Consider the following 23040-nt stretch of genomic DNA (forward strand, 5'->3'; position numbering starts at 1 on the left):
CTCTCTCTCTCTCTCTCTCTCTCTCTCTCTCTCTCTCACACACACACACACACACTTTTTTTTAAAAAAAGCAAGCAAACAAAAAAAAATGGATCCAAATCAAGGAAGGGGGAATAAAAGATTACAAGAGCCAGAATATAAGGAAGTCTGCTGTGACATAGTTTTTCCTCAGAATGCCTGAATAAAAAAGACTGGGACAATAGTACTATCAGTGGACGTGGAAGGGGGAACCTTTCCTGGGGTCCTACCCTTAGATAAAGAACTATATGCAACTACTGACAAATGGGAGAAGGAGAATTAGCTTCTCCTAGGATAAGCTGCCTTATTGTTAGTCTAATGTAAAGTATCAGCCTTGAAATGATATATACACAAACAATATAGACTTGGCAAATTGAATTCATATATATTTGTCCATATAATCAAAGTAAAGGAAGCTATCCACTTAATAGTGGGGAGCATTGGAGGGTTTGAGGGATGGTTTGCTGGGAGGAGGGAAGTGATGTCATTCTGTTTCAACTAAAAACATAAAACATATTCTAGACTTATCACCTAATAGAAGATACTAATAACTAGATGCAACACCCACTCAGCATGACTCATCAGAGACATTACTAATCAACCATGACAGGGACAGCAAGGGACAAGACAGTTCAAGAGCTCAACTGCAACAGTCATTCATGGAGAAATTAAAATAAATGCCCCTGCCCAAGGCTATACCCTTGAAGGAGCTGCATTTAGAGTGGAGCAATATAGAGACACAGACTTCACTGTAGCCCAACCAAGTCACAAAACTAATATGCAAGTTACACAAACAGCAGACTCAATTTTGTCAGGCAATCTTGTCTGTTTCCAATTTCCAGGTGGGTCTCTATATATTTTTCTTTGGGTTCACCTTATTACTTAGCTTCTCTAGGATAATGAACTATAGGCTCAGTGTCCTTTGTTTATAGCTAGTATCCACTTATGAGTGAGTACATACCACATGGCTGGGGCAGACTAAGGGGCCACTGGCAGTGGCACTGGGATTTGTCTCTACTGCATGTACTGGCTTTTGGGGATCCTATTCTCTTTGGAAGTACACCTTGCTCAGCCTAAATATAGTAGGGAGAGCCTTGGACCTTCCACAAAGCAATGTGCCTTACCCTCTCTTAGGATTGGATGGGGGTGGGGTGGGGTGGAAGGGTGTGTAGAGGGAATGGGAGGAGGGGAGTGAGTGGGAATTTGGATTGGCATTTTTTTATTAATTTATTTATTTATTAAAGATTTCTGCCTCCTCCCGCCACCGCTTCCCATTTCCCTCCCCCCTCCCCCAACCAAGTCCCCCTCCCTCATCAGCACAAAGAGCAGTGAGGGTTCCCTACCCTGTGGGAAGTCCAAAGACCACCCACCTCCATCCAGGTCTAGTAAGGTGAGCATCCAAACTGGGATTGGCATTTTTTTTAAATCTAATAAGTTAAAAAAAGCTGAAAACAATAAGAAAAAATGGCATAAATAAAGGAATTTCAATAAGATAATATCTTACTTTTATGAGAAACAATGAAGGTGTTGGGATGACATTCAATGTGCTGGGGAGGGCTAGAAAATGCATTTATAGGTATTTGGCACATACCAAATACCTATAATCCTAGCGCTTAAGAGAAAGAAGCAGAGCTGCATATTCAAGGCTATCCTGGGCTAGGCCAGATTGAGCTCCTTGGCTCAACCAAGTCTCAAAGAACCAAGGACTAAGGAAATTGTTCAGTGGTAGATTGTTTGCCTACTGTATACAAGGCCTGAAGTTTGATCTTTAGCACTGTAAAAATAAAATGTGATTGCTAATTTCTTAACTTATTTTAAAACTAAATGTAGAAATATAATGTATTTGACAACAAGAACAAAAAATATACAAATGGGAATAAAGTTGTACTGGAATAAAGATAAAAGAAGCAAAAATGTCAAAACAGAAAAATGAATACAATACCACCCTACTATACCCATATGCAAATACACATGTACATTTTTTATCAGTTTCATTTAAAAGACAAAAGAAGCAAAAACGTCAAAACAGAAAAAATGAATACGATCCCACTCTACCATACACATATGGAAATACATATAAATTTTCTTATCAATTTCATTTAATAGACATAGTTAAGCCAGATATGGCAGACCGTTTCTATAATCCCAGCACCAGGAGTCGGAAGCAGGAAGACTGCTTTGAATTTGGGCCACATAGTAAATTTCAGGTTAGTCTGAACAAAGGTGTGGGTCACTATGGCAAAATAAAAGATATCAAAGATATCTGTATCATAATTAAATAATCCCAGGCCTCTGTAACATGGAGGCAGATTAAAGGCACAAGAACAAAATCTATTTATATAGACTTCTGAAACAAACATTTCTGCTGAAATCTTGCTTGCCTTACTGCTTTTGCAAACCTATCTTCCCAAACAGCATAGGAGTAAACTTTGCTCTAGTCCTGTTGAAATCCTAATAAGGTGTGAAAACAGCATTTTGACAAGCAGGATGTGTGCTATGACGGGTTCTTGTTCCAGAAGGCAGAGCCAATGGCAGCAGGAACTGATGAAGGCTTCCCTGCAGCTAGGAGAGGAGCTGAGTTGGGAACAAATGTTTAGCTACTGTTAGAGAAAAATAAGAAGAAAGAGAGGAAATGCATGAACCCTGAAATCAGCTCAGTGAGTTTAATAAACAGGACTGAAGAGACAGCAGGAATCTTAACACTTGGGGAGGTAAAAATACATCCTTTGAGAAAATCTTTCAGAAACCATCCCAAAGTTTAAGAAATTTGTCAGAAAGAAACTGGGACTAATGACTATATTTTTAAAAGTAATTCTGAACTCCAAATGAAAGTAGCCTTTTGAGTGTGCTGCTTTTCTTCTTACAATGAGGAAGAGTGGGCCCCATGCATCTTTAAAAGATGAAAGACATTCAGATTTTTGTAGGTGGACAGACAAGAAATTAAAAAGAAAAACAATGAATGATTAGTATAACATATGTTGGATAGTGAACTAGGATGAATTATTTCAAACTGTTATAAATGAAATAACCTCATGAATCCAGCTCATTAGAACTAATTTAACAAAGGCAATTTAGCTTACTCCATGAAGAGGTATCACAACTAGTATTCTGGTGACATTGATATGTAAATCTTCTTCTAGATACTCTAAATATTCCTAAAAGGATGATTATGTAGAGCAAATGAGGTCAGGAGGCTGAGAAACAACCTCTGTATGCTGTGATTACCATTAATGAATGGCAAGCAGCTCTGCCATGTTGGAATGGACAAGGCAAGCAGGAAGTATCATATGTACCCTAGCAAAGTTGCAGCTTAGATTCTTAAGCACTTAGCATTTTAAGAAGCACTTCTGGTCAGAAAATAATTTCAGATATGCAATAAAGACAAATCTAGATTAAAAAAGACCTCAAAATGGATCATAGTGGTGGATAAATGGACATAGGCTTAGGAGAGAGAAGAAACAGAAAGTCATAAAAGGAAAAAAAGTCTTTAAAGAGATAGAGCACAGTCATAGATTAAAAGGAATAAAGAAAAATAAGTCACATAAAGATGGAAAATTCACAGAAGAGTCTGGATTATGTATATTATTGTGTTTTCTTTGAAAATTTTAACTGTGAAGGAACTAAGTAACCAACAGATATACTTTAAAGGTATCTTGATTTTAGAATTTGATAAGGATATGTTGCTTTGGAAAAGAAGTTCTTCTTTTGCTTCCACAGAGGATGAGAACCTGTGGAATCCTTCCAGACTAGTGTGGTTTGATGGACCAAGACCCCCTGAAAGGTCACCTTGAACACCCCTCAAAAAATTACCTCACCCAATAAACAGCAAGAAGCAGTTTGGAGAAGAACTATGCCCATATCCCTAAATATTGTTTAGAATGTTTGTTTACATTTAAACGGGGATATACTATAGAGATTTGCATTGGTATGGATCTTGATTTATTGATATAAATTTAAGGTCAATTTTGTTATACTATGTATATGTATTTCTGCTCTTGACTTTAATATTCATGTTAGATTTTCTAGATGTACAGAGATATATTTCAGATGGATAGGCATTCTTCAAACTTTTCAAAGACTACAGAATATGGCATTTAAAATGTTTTAAGAACTTAGGACTTTTCAGGACAATGAGACACATCTGCTCCTGGCAGCACCAATAGCTACAAGAGGAAGGTGGACATCGAAGAGGATCCTTATGAAGTTGTTTAGCCATATGGGTAAGAAACTGTTCTTGCCGGGGCTGCTTGATGAACTGGACATGCAGGACCCACAGAGAAATGACTGCTGAATTTGTCTAAAGGTGAGACCATCCTTTAAGGTTCCTGCTTCATGAAAGAGTCTGCCAGACATTCTGTAGGACACAGAAAAAAGTGACTGACAAACTGCCAATATAGGCAGAACTGTCTTTGAAATTCCCTGCCTCATGGAAAAGTTTGCTGAATACTATGGGCCTCTGGGTGAAGACTGGATGCCCCAATGGTAAAGAAGAACTTTGGGTGACTGCCCAGGCAGTGAGATGTCTCTTTCAATTCTAGAGTTTTGGAAGTTGCTTACAATGCACCTCCTGTTTATTCAGGTAATATTATATCCTTCTGGAGTTTTTGATGGGAGTTCAAGAATTTATATTTTTCTTAGTTATGATAAAAGATAAAGTAGATATAAATATTTTAACTGTAATTCTTGCTTGATAACTGTTTTGTTATATGTAATTTTACTATGTTAAAGTTAAAACCTTCCTTTTAAAGTGGAGGTGATGTCGGATTCTTCTCTATATGCTATGATTACCATTAATGAATAAAGAAGCTGCTTTGGGCCTGTTTAATAGGGAAGAACTTAGGTAGGCAGGGGAAACTAAACAGAATGCTGGGAGAAAGAAGGGCAGAGTTGGGGAGAAGCCATGTAGCCCACCAGAGACAGATGCTGGGAACTTTACCTGGTAAGCCACAGCCATGTGGCGATACACACATTAATGGAGATGGGTTAAATTAAGATGTAAGAGTTAGCCAATAAGAAGCTAGAGCTAATGGACCAAACAGTGATTTAATTAATACAGTTTCTGCGTGGTTATTTTGGGGCTAAGCTGCTAGAAACAAACTAGTGGTCTCCTTACTACAGTAGCATTAATTTCCCTCTTCCTGTCTTTCTCCCTATCTGTCTCTTTTTCCTGTGGATATGATATGACCAGCTGCTTCCCTACAATGATACAAAACTGTACCCTCAAACTGCGAGCCAAAATAGACCCTTTCTCCATGAAGTTTTTTTTGTTAGAGTATTTTATCACAGCAACAGGAAAAGAAACTAAGATATCACATTTGATAATTTTGGCTCCAAAGCCATGGCAAACTTTAAAAATAAAGAGGAAGAGGGAGGACTAGGAAAAATTCTCTTATCCTTGAACTTAGGTTTAACCCAATCTATATGTTAGAGAAGATTTCCATAATTTAAAACAATGATGCCAATATTGGCAGCATCTGTTTCTCAAAGAATTTTCAATTCATTGGGATTATAAAGATAACCACTTAAACAGGAACAATGAGTTTCTCTAAAATCTTATTTTCCAGAAAGAAATAATTACCTAGTCCAAAGGTCAAGAACCAGATTAAGTTTTTAATAAAATGGTACTTTTTAAATAATGTGATCCTATTTTGGAAATTTAACTCCTTTTTTTCAAAACAACTGAACTCTGGCATTAGGACATGACAAGTGAAAATGAGGTCTAGCATTATTTCAACAACTTCATTTATAAACATAAAATGGAACCTATACCAGCCTATAATTCTTCCGGGATCATAGAAATAATATAGGTCAAAATCTCTCCTCTCTGTTAAAGTTATGTAGCTTTCAGTTAATAAACCCTCCTCCACTCAATTGAAACAAAGTATTTCTGTGCTCATCAACCAAGAATGTATTCCTTACTCTTGAGGTACATATGACTTCTATTGTTTCTGCAGTGAAATGCTTATCGTATAGTGTATACTCAGGTGCATTATTCAGATCCCTCTCAGCTGAGAGTTCTTCAGCAGATCAGCTCTATTATTAGACCCTTCTAGAACTTTGTCAGAGGCAAAATGTACCTCATCCAGTGCAATACTGCTTCCAGGAATATATCAATACAAGAACGACAACACAGGACAGCAACAGCACAGCAAAGTCCTTCTAAACTGAGACCTCCCAGGGAACGGGGCCACAGCTATCACTATCAATGAGCCAGCATCACAACTCCACTCATCTCTGCTCAAAGGCGTCATTTCCTCCACTTACCTAGTGTGGACTTCAAGGCCACTTCTTAATAAGCCACTTGGACCCTAAACCAAGCCTCAGACTCTGCTTCTAGTGATTCATATAAATCAACCCATGAAAAGGAAAATTGGAACAAAAGAAGTTACAGAATACCTTTAGATAATGTACACTACTGACAAAGTACCAGAAAGTTCCAAAATTTAAAAGACAAAAAAGTCTCAGGACTTGTTATATTCTCAATCTTTTTTCTTTCATAAAGATGCACTCTTGATCTGTCATAAATACACTGTACATAAAAATATAGCAAAAGTGAGAACTCTGACAAAAAATCTTGTAGTTTCAAATACTTGAATTATGAACTAAATGTGGTATTAAAAGATTTTTGTGAAAAGCGCTTTTTATAATCAATTCAGAAATACAAATTAATAGTTCTATTTATAAGAACAACCGAAAGAATAAACTTTAATTGAATTTAAATCAAGGCAGTAAAAAAATGAGTATTCTGACAATGATGAAATACTGCTGTCAGAAATGAGACAACCAAAATAAACAGAAAAATATCCCATGTTCATGGATTAGAAAATGCAGTATTGTTAAGAGGACAATTGTTATGTTTCATATTGCAGTTGCAAAACACCTCAAAATACCAACTTAATGAAGGTTTTATTTTTGGCTCTTGGTTTGAGGATATATTCTGTCATGGTGGAGAACGCGTGAATGTCCAGCTATGATAATTTCTAGCATTGCTCCTAAAAATGAAGCCAAGTATGCCTACCCCTCTTTCATATCAACTTCAAGTCAATGCATTTAAGGCACAATTCTAGAACCAGCAAATTGCCCCCTGAAGACCTCAAAACAGCTTGGTTTCCACTTATATACAAATTATTTTAAAGATACGACAGAATGTCTGCATGCTCACAGAATGGCATTTAGTCTGTACCCGATTCATGAGCTTTACACTTCACTATGACTATGGTGCATGTGATGGTAGCGGGGGAGTGTGCCTGCGTGTTCAATCCTTTCAAAGTGATCACAAATCAACAGTTCTATCAGTTTTTCTCTTGTAAAAAAGTATGATGTTATATGACTGTAGGACCCAATCCACAGACAAGGGATATAGAGAAACTCTTCTTAAAACTCAACCAATTTACTTTGACATTCTGCTTTAATGTTTAATCACCATTAGCTGTAAGCTGCCCATTCTGCTGATGCAAACCATTCTTCTTTGCCTTATTTCTATCCCATCTGCAGTGCAAAATTAACTCTCTTTTATTACCGGGAAGAGAGGATGAGCATGAATGCAAGCACTCCCTGGCTTATCTCCCTTTAGTCTTTCCTAGTTGATGCTATTTTCTTTCCTTCAAGTTATCTCCAGTCATTCTCTATAGTTCTTAGGAATGCTGTGATACTTTATGCCTTCTCAAGCATTAGAATACAGGGCACTGAATTTTAATGAAATGCCAACCGCAGCAGAGATGGCTGTTGCCAAATCCTCTAGAGTAAGTTATTCCCAAACAAACCACACTGGAAAAATTAGGCTAAGTTATACTTAGAATTACTACAAATGTTAATAGAATTCCTGGGTGATTAGCAGGGAATGCTAGAAAGGCACACATATTCCCATTTCTTTTCTGAAGAGGAACTACAAACCACTCTGTCTTATTTTCTAAATATGCCTGTTTACAAATCCATGTTTCAATGGTAATCACTTTGTTTCTAAAATGTCATCCCTGGGTGGGGAAGGAAGGCTCACTTCATGTGGGGAATTGTGTTGGTGTCCTGAGCCCCTTAGCTGCTCAGTGGGACTTTCTGTGAGGTAGTCACATAAAGCTCCTACTTTCCTAAAGAGCGTGCCCTGCTAAGAGCCTCATTTCCTGAACCCTTTCTACCATGTCCCTGCAGGAACTCCAAGTAGAATAGGAGAAGTGGCAAGAAAGCCTTCTATTCTAGAAGGGCTGGTGGGAAAGAAGCTGTGATCCAAGGGCTTATTCCTGAGCCTAGGTTATGATTTCTCAAAATATAATACCATATATCAGAGGTTGGGTGGGAAGAAGCTTGGGGTACATTCAACAGGAAGGGCTAGAGAGATGACTCAGCAGTTAAGAGCAGTGGCTGCTTTTCAAAAGACCTGGGTTTGATTCCCAGCAACTACATGGTAGCTCACAATCATCTATAATTCCAGTTCCTAGGGTCTGATGTTCTCTTCTGGACTCCATGGACAATGTATGCACATGGTGCACAAACAGACATGCAGACAAAACAACCATACACTTATAATGAGTTCTTTGCTTTTTTTTTTTTTGAGACAGAGTTTCTCCATTTAGCCCTAGCTATCCTGGAACTCCCTCTGTAAAACAGGTCGGCCTTAAACTCAGAGATGTGTCTGCCTTTCCCTCCCAAGTGCTGGGATTAAATGCATGAATCACCACTGCCTGGCTGAAATTATATATATGTGTATATGTGTGTGTATGTGTATAACATATATTTACATGTTTGTAAATGTATGTTTACATAAATAAAATATCTATGTAGAGTAATTTTGGTACATTTGAGGAGGTGAGCTGTTGTAATGTTTTCTAGGGTGAGTTTCATTAGCCTGTTCAAAGCAACATGGTGATGAAACTCTGCAAGCACAGTAACTTGTTTGATGCATATCTGGAGACATCAGTACTTAAGGAAGAAACAGAATGGAATGAAATTCTATCCCACTTCTTTTCTACTGTGTCTGAAGTCAGGTGTGGCCCCCATATGAACTGGGGTACAAGTTCACATTCCTCCATTACCAGGAAAACTTTGGTGGGCAAGTATGGAATGTTGGCCTCCAGCAAGGCAAAACAAAACAAAACAAAACAAAAATGAGCAAACAAATAAAAGTCTTTTGTTGACTTCAGGAAGAATGACCCAACTCAGAAAGAAACAAGGAGATTGTACCAAGTTCAAAGCCCTAGTGAGAAATGAATACATACTTGCCTGACTTGACCTTTTGCCCCACTCAATGAATGGCTGAATGGGTCTTGACCTAACAACTGCATTGAAGGACAAGCTATTTCTGGTTGTTTTCTTATAATCAAAATCAACAGGCATGATTTTAAAAAGAATCACCCATGTGGGCTGGTAAGATAGTTCAGCCAGTAAATATACTTGCCACTAAGGTTGAAGATCCAAGTTTAATTTCTGGTACTTACATGGTGGAAAGATAGCACTAACCCCAACATACATGCAATGGTGCATGCCCTTATCAATCACCATGCCATACATATGCAAAATAAATAAAAATATTTTTTAAAATATTACTTCTATCTGAAAGATCATTAGTTAAGCATTTTACCAATCTACATAAATATGGCTGAAAATCTTAAAATATAATACTTACTACGTTTTTTTGAGTAACCATATCCTGAAAAGAAAAAGAAGATATGAATATAAATTTTAAAGTCAATTATCATAGCCAGTAGTCTCTCCAGATCTTAATCATTTTAAGTTTAAGTTTAATCATTTGGTGTACCCTTTGAAAGCTTCAAATAGAATAAAACTCTACATTCAAAATTCAGATGCCAAGAAAAACTGATAATTGGTTAGCTCTGCAAATACTGGCGGAGATATATACTTAAAAACATTCTCAAATATATTAGAAAAAAACATTTATTCATATATAGTTTAAGATCTCACTTTGGGGTGCTTGGTGCCCTGGCCCTTGCCTTGCCAGAGAAGACAGTAAAGCACTAGCTATGCTTCAGCTTGAACATTTCTTGAACGGACTAATATGAAGGCTTCAGGCCATCCCATAGTCAGCCTTCTCACAGAGAGTGTTGTTCAAACTGTCCTGACCCCCCTGGAGCTGTCTGGGCATGCTCAAAGTATAACGACAACAGTGTTTGTTAACTTAGCATGCTGACTATGCATCAATTGATTGCAACACTTTTACACTGAAACCCGAAATTTATTTTAAAAGAATACATAATTAAATAGCCTCCATATAAAACATTTATTATACATTGTGACATTTCTGGTTTCAGGTAATAAGTGCAGTCTCCTGCTTTTGGTGTATAAATGGCTAGTCATTTTCATTTTTAGGAAATAGTTGTACTATTAAAGAATTTGCAATCTCCACAACTGTAAAACAATAAAATAAAACTTATGTCATAGGATTTTATTGAAGGTTTTGCTAAGACATGGTCGAGGAAAATATACACAAGAAAATACATTCTAACTTCACATTTCTCAAAATATAAATAATCAAATTTTATATCTATAATTCCTGTAGATTTCTAAATACAACTTATTTAATAAATAGAAGTCCATCTATAGAGATATATAATAATTTAGATTGTTTAAAACCTTTGGAAACTTCTATAATGTAACATACGCTGACAAAAATTTCTTTTCTTAGTCATATGAATGATTTCTGCACAATACAGTCCAGAGCTCTAAGTACATTTTTATTTAAAGTATATGTAAAATTTACTATATACAGGTTATATATCTAAAACAGGTAGCATTTGTTGCAGGAAATAATCTCTAATCATTGCAGAAACCAGAAAAATCTGGTTTAATATTAAATCTCAAGAAACACAAACATCTAACTTTGGTACCAAATTGTATTGCTATATACACATGATTTTTAGTACTGAGGGAGCTGAACACTTAGGAATAATATCTGTGAAGTCAAACTTTCTAAACCACTGGTTCTCATCCCTGGTTGTAAATGTGGGAGATTTAAAAGATAAAAATGTATCTGGGTCCCACCCTCAGAGACTGATATTTCTTATCTGGGCGTGACCTAGGTCTTGGGGCATTAACAAGCTCTTGGGGTGATTTTAAAGGCCAGTCAAGGTTGAGAGGTGCTGCTGTAAACAAACTAATATATTACTCTTAAATTGATTTCACACAGACTAGGATTACCTAGCTACTGCTAAGATATTCAACACTATTCAGGAAAGATGAAGTTTGGAACAATTCGGATTAGAAATTTACATTTTATTAATATATTTTAAAACATTTTAAAGTCCTATGCTATTCAAGAAAGCTTGCATGAAGCTTTCAAAAACCACATTTTTAAAATTCTCAATAATTACTGAGTTGTGCAGGAACATACAGGTTTCCACAGTTAAGCTTTCCTTTCAGATTAGAGGAAAAAAATCAATGAAATATTGATTATGTCTATGCTAATTTTTTTGCTCATTTTGGTAACCATTAGGTTGTCTTCATATGATTAGTTATGAAAGTTGAGAACTATTTTTCATAATGTGTATATTTGATGAAAACAGCCCATGAGGAGACTCAGAGCCTTGTGTTTGCATCAGTGGAAACTAACAGATTTTGTTTTTGCTTCCCTAAGCCTGAAGTGCTGGGTGCCTGCAAAAGTTCAATATAGCAAGGATGCACACATAGCAGCCAAGGAGTTTTCGGTGGAAGCGAGAAAGTGTGGTGGGAAGGAAGAAACTCTACAAGTGATTCTTCAGTGCATTTTCAAACCTCCAGTGCTAGAAGTCATATTTCAAATGGACATAAATTAAGTATCCAAAGGAAGGTAAACAACGCTCCTTACCTTCAATGACAGAGCAGTGTCGGCATCAGTATCATAGTACAGAATGACGTTATTAGCCATGTCAAAACTTTCTCGAACTCCAAGATGGTAGAAAAGGGAAGGCTGTCTGGAGATATCACTCATGTCCACGAAAGCAACATCTGGGATGAACAAGGAGAAAAGAGTTGGGAGGGGCTGAGATGATCTGTGTACTTAATTATTCTGCTTGCTGTTGATGATCAATAAGGACTATAGCAATTTCGTTCTTCTACCATCAGCTTTTTACATAAAGTAGAAGTGATAAATGATTTAACTAGGATTACCTCCCATGAACTGTAAAAGAATAACAGTAAGAATTTTTAAGAATGAAGAGACTAATACATATGTATGCATGAGTATGAGTATGTGTGTGTGTGTGTCTTTACACATTTTTGAGACAGGGACAGATGGCCTACAACTCACAGAGGTGAGTTTGTTTCTGCCTCCCAAGTGCTGGGATTAAAGGCATGTGACACTATACCTGTCTTGTTTTCCTTTCTTGAGTGCTAAGAATAAATTTTCACTTAGAACTCGCTGACAGATTTGTTTTCAATGATGGTTCTTCTTATAAATAGATATACAAAAACCACATGTTGTGGAATATTTGTATACTATATGAAGATATGCTGCTGTGATTGATGTAATAAAAAACTGAATGGCCAATAGCTAGGCAGGAGAGTATAGGTGGTATTTCTGGCAGAAACAGAGAAGTCAGAAGAATGAATCTAGGAGATGCCAAACAAGTCAGATGTATGGGACAAAGGAGCGGTAGCTGAGTCACATGATAGACTGTAGATGAATAGAAACGAATTAATTATAAGAGCTAGTTAGAAAAAAGGCCTAAGCTAAGGCCAAACTTTCAAAATTAATAAGTTTCTGGGTCACTATTTATAGTCAAGGGGTCCAAGAATGTTCAATGATAAAAGCTCCCTACAACTGGTGTCCAACATCCAGCACATAAATCCATATAGGGACTGAAAAAGCTGGGGAAAAAAGTCCCAAATAGGCTAGTGCTTGCAGTGTACAGAGGTGTGTGTGACTCTTTTAAGAGGCCCTGCTACTGGGCATCTGAATGGGATTTATAAGCAGTGTACTCATTTAATGTAGCTCATTTAATAATGTAATATAGATTTCTAGTCACTGAAAGCTATATTTATAAATCATTTAAGATAATTAAGATGTGCAAGTTAGTAGTCATCTATAACAATCAAATTTATAGTCTTATTAGATATGTTTTAAAGGTCAAACAAAGATATTGTACGTAGATATATTGTCTTCAAACGTTTCAAAGATCTACAGACTATGGCATTTAAGATGTTTTAATAACATAAAGCTTTTCATGACACTGAGATACATCTGCTCCTGGCAGCACCAATAGACTTCAAGAAAGGATGATGGGCATCAAAGAATCTCTATATGGAGTTTGCTTTCTATTTTGGCAAACCTAGCCATTTGGGCAAGAAACTACTCTTGCCTCTTTGCTGACAGTATGTTGTCCAAATTGGACAAGCAGAACACAAAAGAAGGTGACTGCCAAAGCTTGCCAAGGCAAGGTATGACAATCCTTCAAACTTCCTCCTTAACAAAAAAGTCTGTCAGATATTCTAGGTCTGAAGGCAAAAGATGGATGCCCAGCATTACAAAGGAGCCAAATGTCTCTGTCGTTTCTATAGTTTTGGAAGTTGTTTGCTACACACTTCCTGTTTACTCAGGCAATAGTATATCCTTCTTGGGTCTTCGATGGGGTTGAAAACAAGATAGTTATAAATACAGTTTTCCTTGTTACTAAAATTAGAAAAAAAAAACCTTACATACCAGATGTGAAGTGGATAGGGTTCAGAGACATAAAAGTTTAAGTTATTTATCTAAGAAAATGTTTTTAGGTCTAAAAAGATTATTTTTAGGATGATAATATGTTATGATAGAAAGTGGTTTAGGTATAAATTTTGAACTCAAGATAGGAAAGATAATAGATTGTTTTCTTTAAAATTGCCAAATACAAATGGATTAGATATTGAGCATATAATCATTACCTGATCATTGTTCTTATTATATATAGTTTTACTGTGTTATTGTTAAACCCTTTCCATTTTATTTAGACAAAACAGGGAAATGTTGTAGAATATTTGTATACTGTGTGAAGATGTGTTGCTGTAATTGGTGTAATAGAAAGCTGAATGGCCAATAGCTAGGCAGCGGAGTATAGGTGGGATTTCCAGCAGAGAGAGGAAGTCAGAGGGATGAATCCAGGCTCATGGGAGACACCAATGGGCCATAGAACAAATCAGGATAGAGGAGAGGTAACTGAGCCATGTGAAAGAATGTAGCTTAATAGAAAAAGGTTAATTAAGTTATAAGAGCTAGTTAGAAAAAAGCCCAAGCTAAGGCCAAGCTTTATTAATACTAAGTCCCTGGGTCATTATATGCTAGCTGGTAGTCCAAGAAAGTCCAACAAGAAAGCTTAATACAACATGTACCTATCAGTGAAAGATAATGCAGTAAAACCCATGTGCTTAGCATTCAAGCACAAGTTAGACCTCCATATATCCCTCCGATCTACCAGAGAAAGCTAACTTCTATTATGTATCACTTATATGTGCACACTAAAAGCTGAATGTCTACATGCCCACACAATTCACGTGTTGAAACAGAACCCCTAATGTGACAGCATTTGGAGACGGTGCCTTTGGAATATGTATGCATGAATGACATCAGTGCCCTCTTTCATGAGGTTCCAGGGAAGTGAGCTGCTCTTTCTATCCCATGAAGACACTTGGACAAATGCCGACTGTTATCAGACATGGAATTTGCTGGTATCCAGTCTCCAGAACGGAGAGATAAATCTGTTATTTGTAGACTACCTAGGCTCTGATATTTGGTTCCAGCATCCTGAACAGACTATAATACACACAGTATATTTTCATATAACTTTATATCTATTAATACTATCATAGTTGACAAAGTCTTTGACTTTCTAGTATTTGATGGGATTCAATCAATTTGTGTCAGTGTAGTTCTTACATTTTTATTTCTGTATAAAATTCCACTGCATGACGACTAAATCATAATTTCTTTACCAGGTCTACAGATGGAGATATTAGTCAGTTTTTCTCTTTTCTATTTCAAGCTATTACAATTAGCATTTCTGTGTCATGGCTACTTATTCACCTTGGGCATATAATGCTCCCTGAAGTTATGCCCTGTGGTTGAGATCTATTCAAAGTAGAGGGTCCACTGGTGGCATCAGCTGCCAGCATATTTAATCTTTAGTATTGGTTGCCTTTTCAGAGCTTGTGATTTTCAAAGGGGGTGGTGGTGGTGACATAAAAGCTTCATGTCTGATGGGTGCTGCTTCCTCATCATATGAGTAGAAAGGCACAGAAGTATGTTCAAACTTAGGCTTGCAACACTGTGGGTCACTGAAAGGCCATCAAAGTACTGATGAAACACAACAGACTGGAGCTGTAGGCAGGAGAAAACAAGGTGGCAAGTAAAATCACATCAGCTCCAAGCACCACTGGCTCAATACTGAGACACTTGAGAGACCTGAGGTCAAATGTCACTAAGCCCTGAGTGGGCTTTTTATTCTCCTAAAAAGAACATGACCACCTGCATGCCAGGCATTATGCTCAATACCAAGGATACAGGTGTGAATAGGGTATAATCACTTTCCTCAAACAGCTCTTATAGTACAGGGACTGAGGAGATAGCTCATCCAGTAAAGTGCTTTTTGTGTCAACATGCCAGCATGAGGACCTGAGATTTGGCCCCAGAACTGACATAGAATATTGGGCATGGTAATGCATACTTCCCTAGGTAGAGAGGTGGAGACAAGTTGATACCTGGTTCACTAGCCAGCTAGCTCAGCCTGATCAGTAAACTTGAGGTCCTAGTGAAGACTGTCTCAAGAAACACGTTTGATAATTCCTAAGGAATGACACCCAAGGTTGACCTCTCCCCTACATATGCACACATATGCACAGGAACCTCTCCCCACAAATACACACACACACACACACACACACACACACACACACACACACACAGAGACAGAGACAGAGACAGAGACAGAGACAGACAGACAGACAGACAGACCGACCGACCGACCGACTGACCTAGGTAGGCAACCAAAAGGAAGAAGAGTTTCTGGGCCAAAGGCCAAAGGCTAGATAAACTGGGAGAATCTCAGTGATAGATGTACCCCTTAGTAAGGTTCTTGACCATACTTGGGCAGGTGGCAGTTAATAGAAGGCTGGAGGAATTCGTAAGACTTATGCAACTAAACTGGAGTGTCAATAGAGGGTGAAAATGGAAGAAAAGAAAATGCAAAGGACCAGACGCAAAACAGGATGCAATGTTAATGTGAAAGCCAGAACACCTTTGGAGAGGAATCTGGAAGGGTTACTAGGTAACAGGTCGTAACGGCATCCCAAGGGAACTGGAGTCTACTTTGAGGCAATGAGAAGCCTCTGGTAAGGTTCTTGAAAACCTTTTTATTATAGACACACACAGAGTATAATAAAATTCCAATGATCCTCATCTCACAAATTATAAGCCCATGAGAGGCTTCCTTTTATCTCTACTGTCACCCACCCCATGCCCTTCTATATTCTTTTGAGCAAATACTAGATGCTATATTATTTTCTCCCTAAAGATTTCAGAATGTGTGGCTGAAAGATGAGAACTTGAAGAAAAATTAATAGTATCAATGTCTCACCTAGAGGCATTTTATTTTAAAAACAGTCATAAGAGGTTTTAACACAGGAGTCTATGGTATTAAAATTTACCCAGTAAGAGTTTATCGCTAATAAGAGGACAAACATATATGCTGAGGAAATACTTTACAACTCAGCTGGGTCACTTTATCTCAAACGGACAATTCCGCGCCCTGCAGACATATGCAGAGTCAAAAATAACAGCGGAGTACATTAGGTAGTCTGCCTACTCAATTCTTCCCTGGACTCTATTGCTTATCAAAATTAAATTTAAGTGCTTCACAGGGAGCTATTGTAAGTGGCAACAATGATGCTAATTCCAAGGCCACAGTGACTACTAACATTAATTAGAGGATAGGAAGTAAAGGGAAAGAAAAGAAAAGAGTGTGGTGGGAAGAGGCAGAGCCCAGAGCTGAAGGATAGCAGACCTTAAGTTACACAGTTCATCTCTGTAGGCAGTCTTGAATTTGATGGAGTGGCCTTTTGCTAAGTGGGTTACATTTTCATCTGGTAACATAAATTTCTTCCTTTCTCTGTCCATTCAATATTCTTCACTGCAATCTGGATACTGGCTTTACCACCTCCAGAAAGGTAGCCTTCTGTACCTTTACCCAGATCTTAGACAGAGATTCTCCAGTACCAATTAAAACTAGATAGGTGACGACCTCTACTCAAGAAGGAATTCAGACTTAGGAGACAGTGGCTGGAGGGCTGCAAATTTCAGGTCAGCCTGAGCTACACAGCAAAACCTCTCCAAATTCTAAGCAATTCATGTTCAATAATAAAAGCATTTCAAATCTGAAAAAAGAAATTGAAACAGGGTCTCACTATGTAGACAGACCAGGCTAGCCTTGAATTCATAGAATTATGCCTGCCTCTGCCTCCCACGTGCTGGACTAAAAAGGTGTGTCACTATGCTGGACTCATCAAACTTGAAACCTTTACTTACTGACGTCTGTTACTCAAGTGAATAGATTAAATTCACCATGAGGATTTGTACCTAGACAAGATTCAACTGGTTTGTTTTTAGAGCAACTATGGCACTAATCTAGCATCAAATTTCTAAATGCTAATTCTGATAAGACACTCAACTGCAATTTTTTAAGAGGCCACCAATTCAAATCATCTCAATACTCAAGAGGCAGGAGGCTTGCCGTGAGTTCCAGATCAGCCTAGGTTACAAACAACAAAACTACAAACAAGAAAAGGATAAAAGATGACAGAGAGAGAGAGAGAGAGAGAGAGAGAGAGAGAGAGAGAAACTCGATCATTTCAGATTACTTATCACAACCTTCATAAGCTTTGCCACATGGAAAATCCCTCTAGACATCTCAGCTGTGTTTCAGTAACCCTTCAGAAGATAGCTAAGGCTACTTTGCAGGTAGGGGAAAATGAAGCACAAAGCTATTAACAGACTCTTCAAGGTCACTTAACTTGGGCGGAACAGAGACGTCTCAAACACACCTTTTCTGGCCCCAGTCCTAGGCTGGCCTGTGCCTAGATGAGGCTACTTTCCTGACTCTCTTCCTAAAACTGAGCTACCTGGGAGGAAAACAATTTATGTATCAGACTAAATCTTAGGTAAACAGATCACAGATTAAAAAGGAAGAGATAAAATGCAGGTTTTCATTACCAAATGCATTGTGTGATCTTAGTAACCACTACCTCCCAAAGTTCCTACCAGTCAGTTCCTAATGCTGCAGGCAAGCCTTGCTGTGGGGTGGGGGCTGCTATAAAGCACAACCCATCCTCTCAGGTCATGAGGCAATGAGGCAGGCAGGCACACACACTCCTATCTAATGCAGTTTAACTCTCTTTAGGAAGTGATTCCCCATCAGAGAATGCAAAAAGCCAAGGATCCTGTTCAAATCTAAACTAACAGGATATTGTCTGAATTCATCACTGAAATACCCCTCAAAAATTTGATTATAATTATTCCAAATGTGTTAATGTGAAATAATATGAAAAACATAGGGTTTTAATTCACTTAAACCCCTTAAATTCTTAAAACTTTTGATAAAACTTGCTGAAGACCAAGGCAGCAAAATTCCAGCATGGACAGGGGAGGTGGTTCTACCTGTCCGCTTAGGAAGCGAGAGTTAGTTTTCTTTAGGTATACGGTCCCTGGGAGGCTACCCATGCTCTAGTAGATGGCCCTACACCCACGCACACACAGGCAAGTCCTAAACAGATTTGGTGGATTTTTTCCTTAAGAAAAAAAAAAGGTATATAAAGTTGGAAGAGAAAAGTAGGGGAGGGAATAGGGGATGGATTTGATCCAAACACATTATATGTGTGTGTAACTTTGCCAGTTTAAAAAGACCATTTGATCAATTGAAAACAAAATTTTGTTGTAGTTTTTAAGAGCCAGGGTCTCAAGTAGCAAAGGCTCATCCTGAACTTTCTATGTAGCAACAAATGATGTTGAACTTCTCTCACCCTCTTTTCTGCACTACTATAGGTGCTAAGATTACAGGAGTAAGTACATCACCATGCCTGACCTTTAAACATTTTTGTTAAATATTTTATAGGTAACAAACAAAACCACACTGTTTAGCGTGCTTTAAAAGTACTGAATTTACGCATCATGGCATTAGTTAATGGTATGATAGCAAATGATTTACCACATAGTAATTGTGTGTGCACACTGGCTCATGCCAGTCTTTAAATACACTCCAGGTTGTCTGTAAACCTATCTTCCTCCCAGTAGAAAAAAAAATGATTGTAAATGAGAGGTTCTTTTCCTTTCTTTCTCTAAACAAAAAGCTAGAGTTCAGAATAAGTTTTCTGCCAGAGACATTTAGAAATGTAATTAGACCTATGGTAATGCTGGTCCCCTTAAAACTGCCTTAAAAACAAAAAGCTCACCTTTATGGAACAGAAGCCATGTCTACTGACTTCTACTAAAATTATATCTGTCTTTATCATTGTTTCTCATTTCTAATAAACTTCAGGTGAGGCAAGTACAAAGAATGCTGTGAAGTGTCATTTAAACTTATTTTCCATTTAAAGAGAGGGAGAAAACTCTTATTTTCCAGAACGTACTATGCAAAAAATGCTAACCTACCAAATCAGCGTCAAGCATTTAGCACATCCTTACCTGGTGCTATCATCAGATGGGTTAACTTGCTTGGGGTTTTTGAGATTTGATTAGGAAGAAGAAAGGTGAAGAGTAGGGACCCATCAAGAAATTCCATCTTTTGCCTTCTAGTACTTAAAGACCAAAATAAACCATATATAAGCAAACTATGTGTGCCCACTAAGGTGAACAGACTCATGGTGTCTAATTCCCTTTTACTCACAGTGAAGTATTTGTAAAGCACGGCATGGCATGACTTAAGGCACTTTGACTTTTGCACAAGAATACTGCTTTTACAACTAGCAATGCAGAACAACAATGTGCCAAATTATACTTCAAGCTAGGCTGCAGTTTAAGTAGCGTCCATACCGTCATTATCATCCGTGCTGTCACATTTCCACAGTCCCTATCCTGGCTTCCTTTGAATATACTGCATCCGCATCACATGGTAGTTTCTTTTTAGATTTCTTCTACTGTTTCATTAAGAGGAAATTTGGGGGGTCTTATTTCTTAGCAGGGTTTTCTAAGCACAACTTCTACATTCAACTCACCTTTGAGATACATGATTTTTTAGAGCAGAGCTGGTTTGCTGTGCTATTGCCACATGCCACCAACCATGAAAAGGTCAGGAGGCTTTTCTTTGACATTGACAAAAATCATAGGGAATAGGTCCTAAATTGATGCTCTTCTCTATTTGTCTCACTCAAGTGCCGGTCTATGGGAAAGGACTCGAGGATTTTACATCTACTTCCTCAACAATCATACTGCTATCTTTTACTTAAGAAAATCAATTGTTCCTTCAAGATCACTAAACATAGAGACTTTTGCATGACTTCTGATTTCACCTCTTCTATGCTTTACATTTCCTCCTTGGCTTCTATTGCCACAGCCTTTAAAGGCAACTGGATCCATTCAGGGCTAATGACTCACTGATGGATAGGAAACTATCCTTCTTTGTCCTTACCTCTTCTAGATTCATTGTATTTTCTCATGTCTGATTTCCACTGTAAAATGAATGCAGAGTGCTTATTATTTGTATTGACCATACACGTCCATTAGTCATAGGCTTTACAAAGACTTAGCTGTATCTTAGTAACAAGCAGTACTCTAGATGCAGAATTCTCCTTCTCAGGACAGAGAGCACATTTCTAAATAAACCCATCTAACATGGTTTGAAATTTGGGTCTTGTGAAATCTAATGAAAATCCAACAGTCATTCTAAACTTCAAGATGGTAATTGCTCCCAGTTCATATAATGAATATTTGGAAACCACAGTTTTATATAATATTTGACTGTGTCCCTAAAGGTTCATGTGTTAGAATATTTTATATCCAGTGTGGTAGTATGAAGCTAGTAGGTAGGACCTTTAAGAGCTGGGTACTAATATAACGTGACTAGACTACTGGGGACACTGCCCTTGGAAAGGATTAATGTAATTCTCACTAGATTCCAGGTGGTTTTTTACAAGAGTTAGTTGTTATTTGAGGGCTAAAAGAAATAGCCTAAAATTAGACAGTACTAATAGTTACATAACTGTGAATACACTAAAACCTATGAACTTTATACTTTAAATAAATGCATTATATCCCAATAAAGTTGTCTAAAAAACCTAAGTACTAGAATATTCATAACAGCAGCACTATTTATAATTATCTTAGATAGAACCAACTCAAATGCTTCTTTATAACAGAAAATAAATTGTGGCATCTTCTTGCACTGAAATACTATAGCAGTGGTTCTCAACCAGTGGCTCAAAAACCCCTTGGGGGGGGGCAAATGGTCCTTTCACAGGGGCCATCTAAAACCATTAGAAAACACAAATGTTTACATTACAATACATAACAGTACAAAAATTACAGTTATGAAGTAGCAATGAAAATAATTTTATGGTTGGGGTCACTACAACATAAGAACTGTATTAAAGGGTCATAGGATTAGGAAGGTTGAGAATCACTGTACTATAGAGAAATGGCAAAGAATACGCTACGGCTACAATGATGTCATAGAGGTAGCCCACACACCAACAGTAAACAAACGGAGACAGACATGTCAAGGTACAAACTGAAATTATATTTATAAAAAAAACAATATTAGGCAGAACTCACCCACCTTTTTCTGTATATGCTGTGTCTCAATTGAACAGGAAAACAAAAAGCACACTGAAAGCTGGATTTTGTGTCTTTTTCTTCAGTTCAGAACAAGGAATGGAGAGGAAGTTCATTCTTTAATCACAAAAACTCTTTTAGGAATCTTTTCCTAAAAACTACAGGAGACCATACTATGTGATGATTGTTTAAGAGATTTAAATCTGAGTCTCTACTGCACCAAGCAATACACTATACACCAAAGTAGTGGCAGGAGTTAGAGAGGAACGGGACAGAGAGAACTGATAGTAAGCACTTGCTCAATTCAAGGCACTGACACTTACTTGGAGACATTTTTTTAGCAAGACTCAGATACATTCAGCCAACAGATAATAGAGTAGACTTTCAAATTCTGACGCATAAAGCCAAGCATTCCAAGGTCAGTGGACTATCAGGATGGACACATGTCTTCAGATGCCAGACAGGTCCTTAGTCTAAAGAACCTGGACTTCTGAGTCTTTGAAGGATGAGAAGAAAGGATGCAGCCAGGGTCCTGTTACCAATCTCCAAATGTTAGATTCATCCTAGGCCAAGACTAGCTTCTCTAAATTTTTTAAGCTAAGGTGTCTTGCTCAGAATGTCAGTTTCATTAGAGAAAGCTGAGATGTAAAAGTGAAAACTGAAGCTTTCAGAAGATTACATGGACTAGTTGTTGGCACAACTAAAACCAGGAAGGTGTTTTAGGTATGCAGGCTAAAAAGCTCTAAAAGATATTCTAAATCAGACTGCATCATCAAAAAGCATCAACAAATGGACGAATTAGCAAGAGAGAGAGAGGCTCAGGGCTTTGACAAAGTACTTAAACACAAAATATATCAAAAGAGCTGAAAATTCAACAAGAAGGTAACAACAATTGATAGGTAAGTGACTTCATATTCATGTCACAAACATCACTTATAAAGGTGCATGGCATCATTATTAGGTAAGACATATTAAATCCATCAATGAGAAACTACTATACTCCTCACTAAAAAGCTAAATTTTAAAAGATCAATACTTCAAAGTATTGATGAGGATATGAAAATGTCATGAATGGTTTCTGGGAATATAAAATAGTATAACCACTTTAGATAAAGGGTTTTAAGATCCTTATATAGCTGAAAATATAGCTAATTTTTTTCTTTTTTTAAAATGTATTTATTTATTGAGGATTTCTGCCTCCTCCCCGCCACCGCCTCCCATTTCCCTCCCCCTCCCCCATCAAGTCCCTCTCCCTCATCAGCTTGAAGAGCCATCAGGGTTCCCTGACCTGTGGGAAGTCCAAGGACCGCCCA

At 37.5% G+C, this 23040-nt stretch overlaps 1 protein-coding gene across 1 annotated transcript in view; it reads right to left on the bottom strand.

The window, feature by feature from the left end:
* Window positions 1-23040, bottom strand: part of Map3k15 (mitogen-activated protein kinase kinase kinase 15) — a 128416-nt gene that overhangs the window by 100045 nt on the left and 5331 nt on the right. Inside the window, exons 2-3 of the mRNA XM_005358845.3 lie at window positions 11810-11949; window positions 9635-9658 (exon numbers count right to left, since the gene is read on the bottom strand). Of these exons, the coding sequence (XP_005358902.1) occupies window positions 9635-9658; window positions 11810-11949 (164 nt within the window). The remainder of the gene's footprint in view (window positions 1-9634; window positions 9659-11809; window positions 11950-23040) is intronic.

The sequence above is a fragment of the Microtus ochrogaster genome, chromosome X (genome assembly GCF_000317375.1).
Source record: "Microtus ochrogaster isolate Prairie Vole_2 chromosome X, MicOch1.0, whole genome shotgun sequence".
Taxonomy (NCBI): Eukaryota; Metazoa; Chordata; class Mammalia; order Rodentia; family Cricetidae; genus Microtus; species Microtus ochrogaster.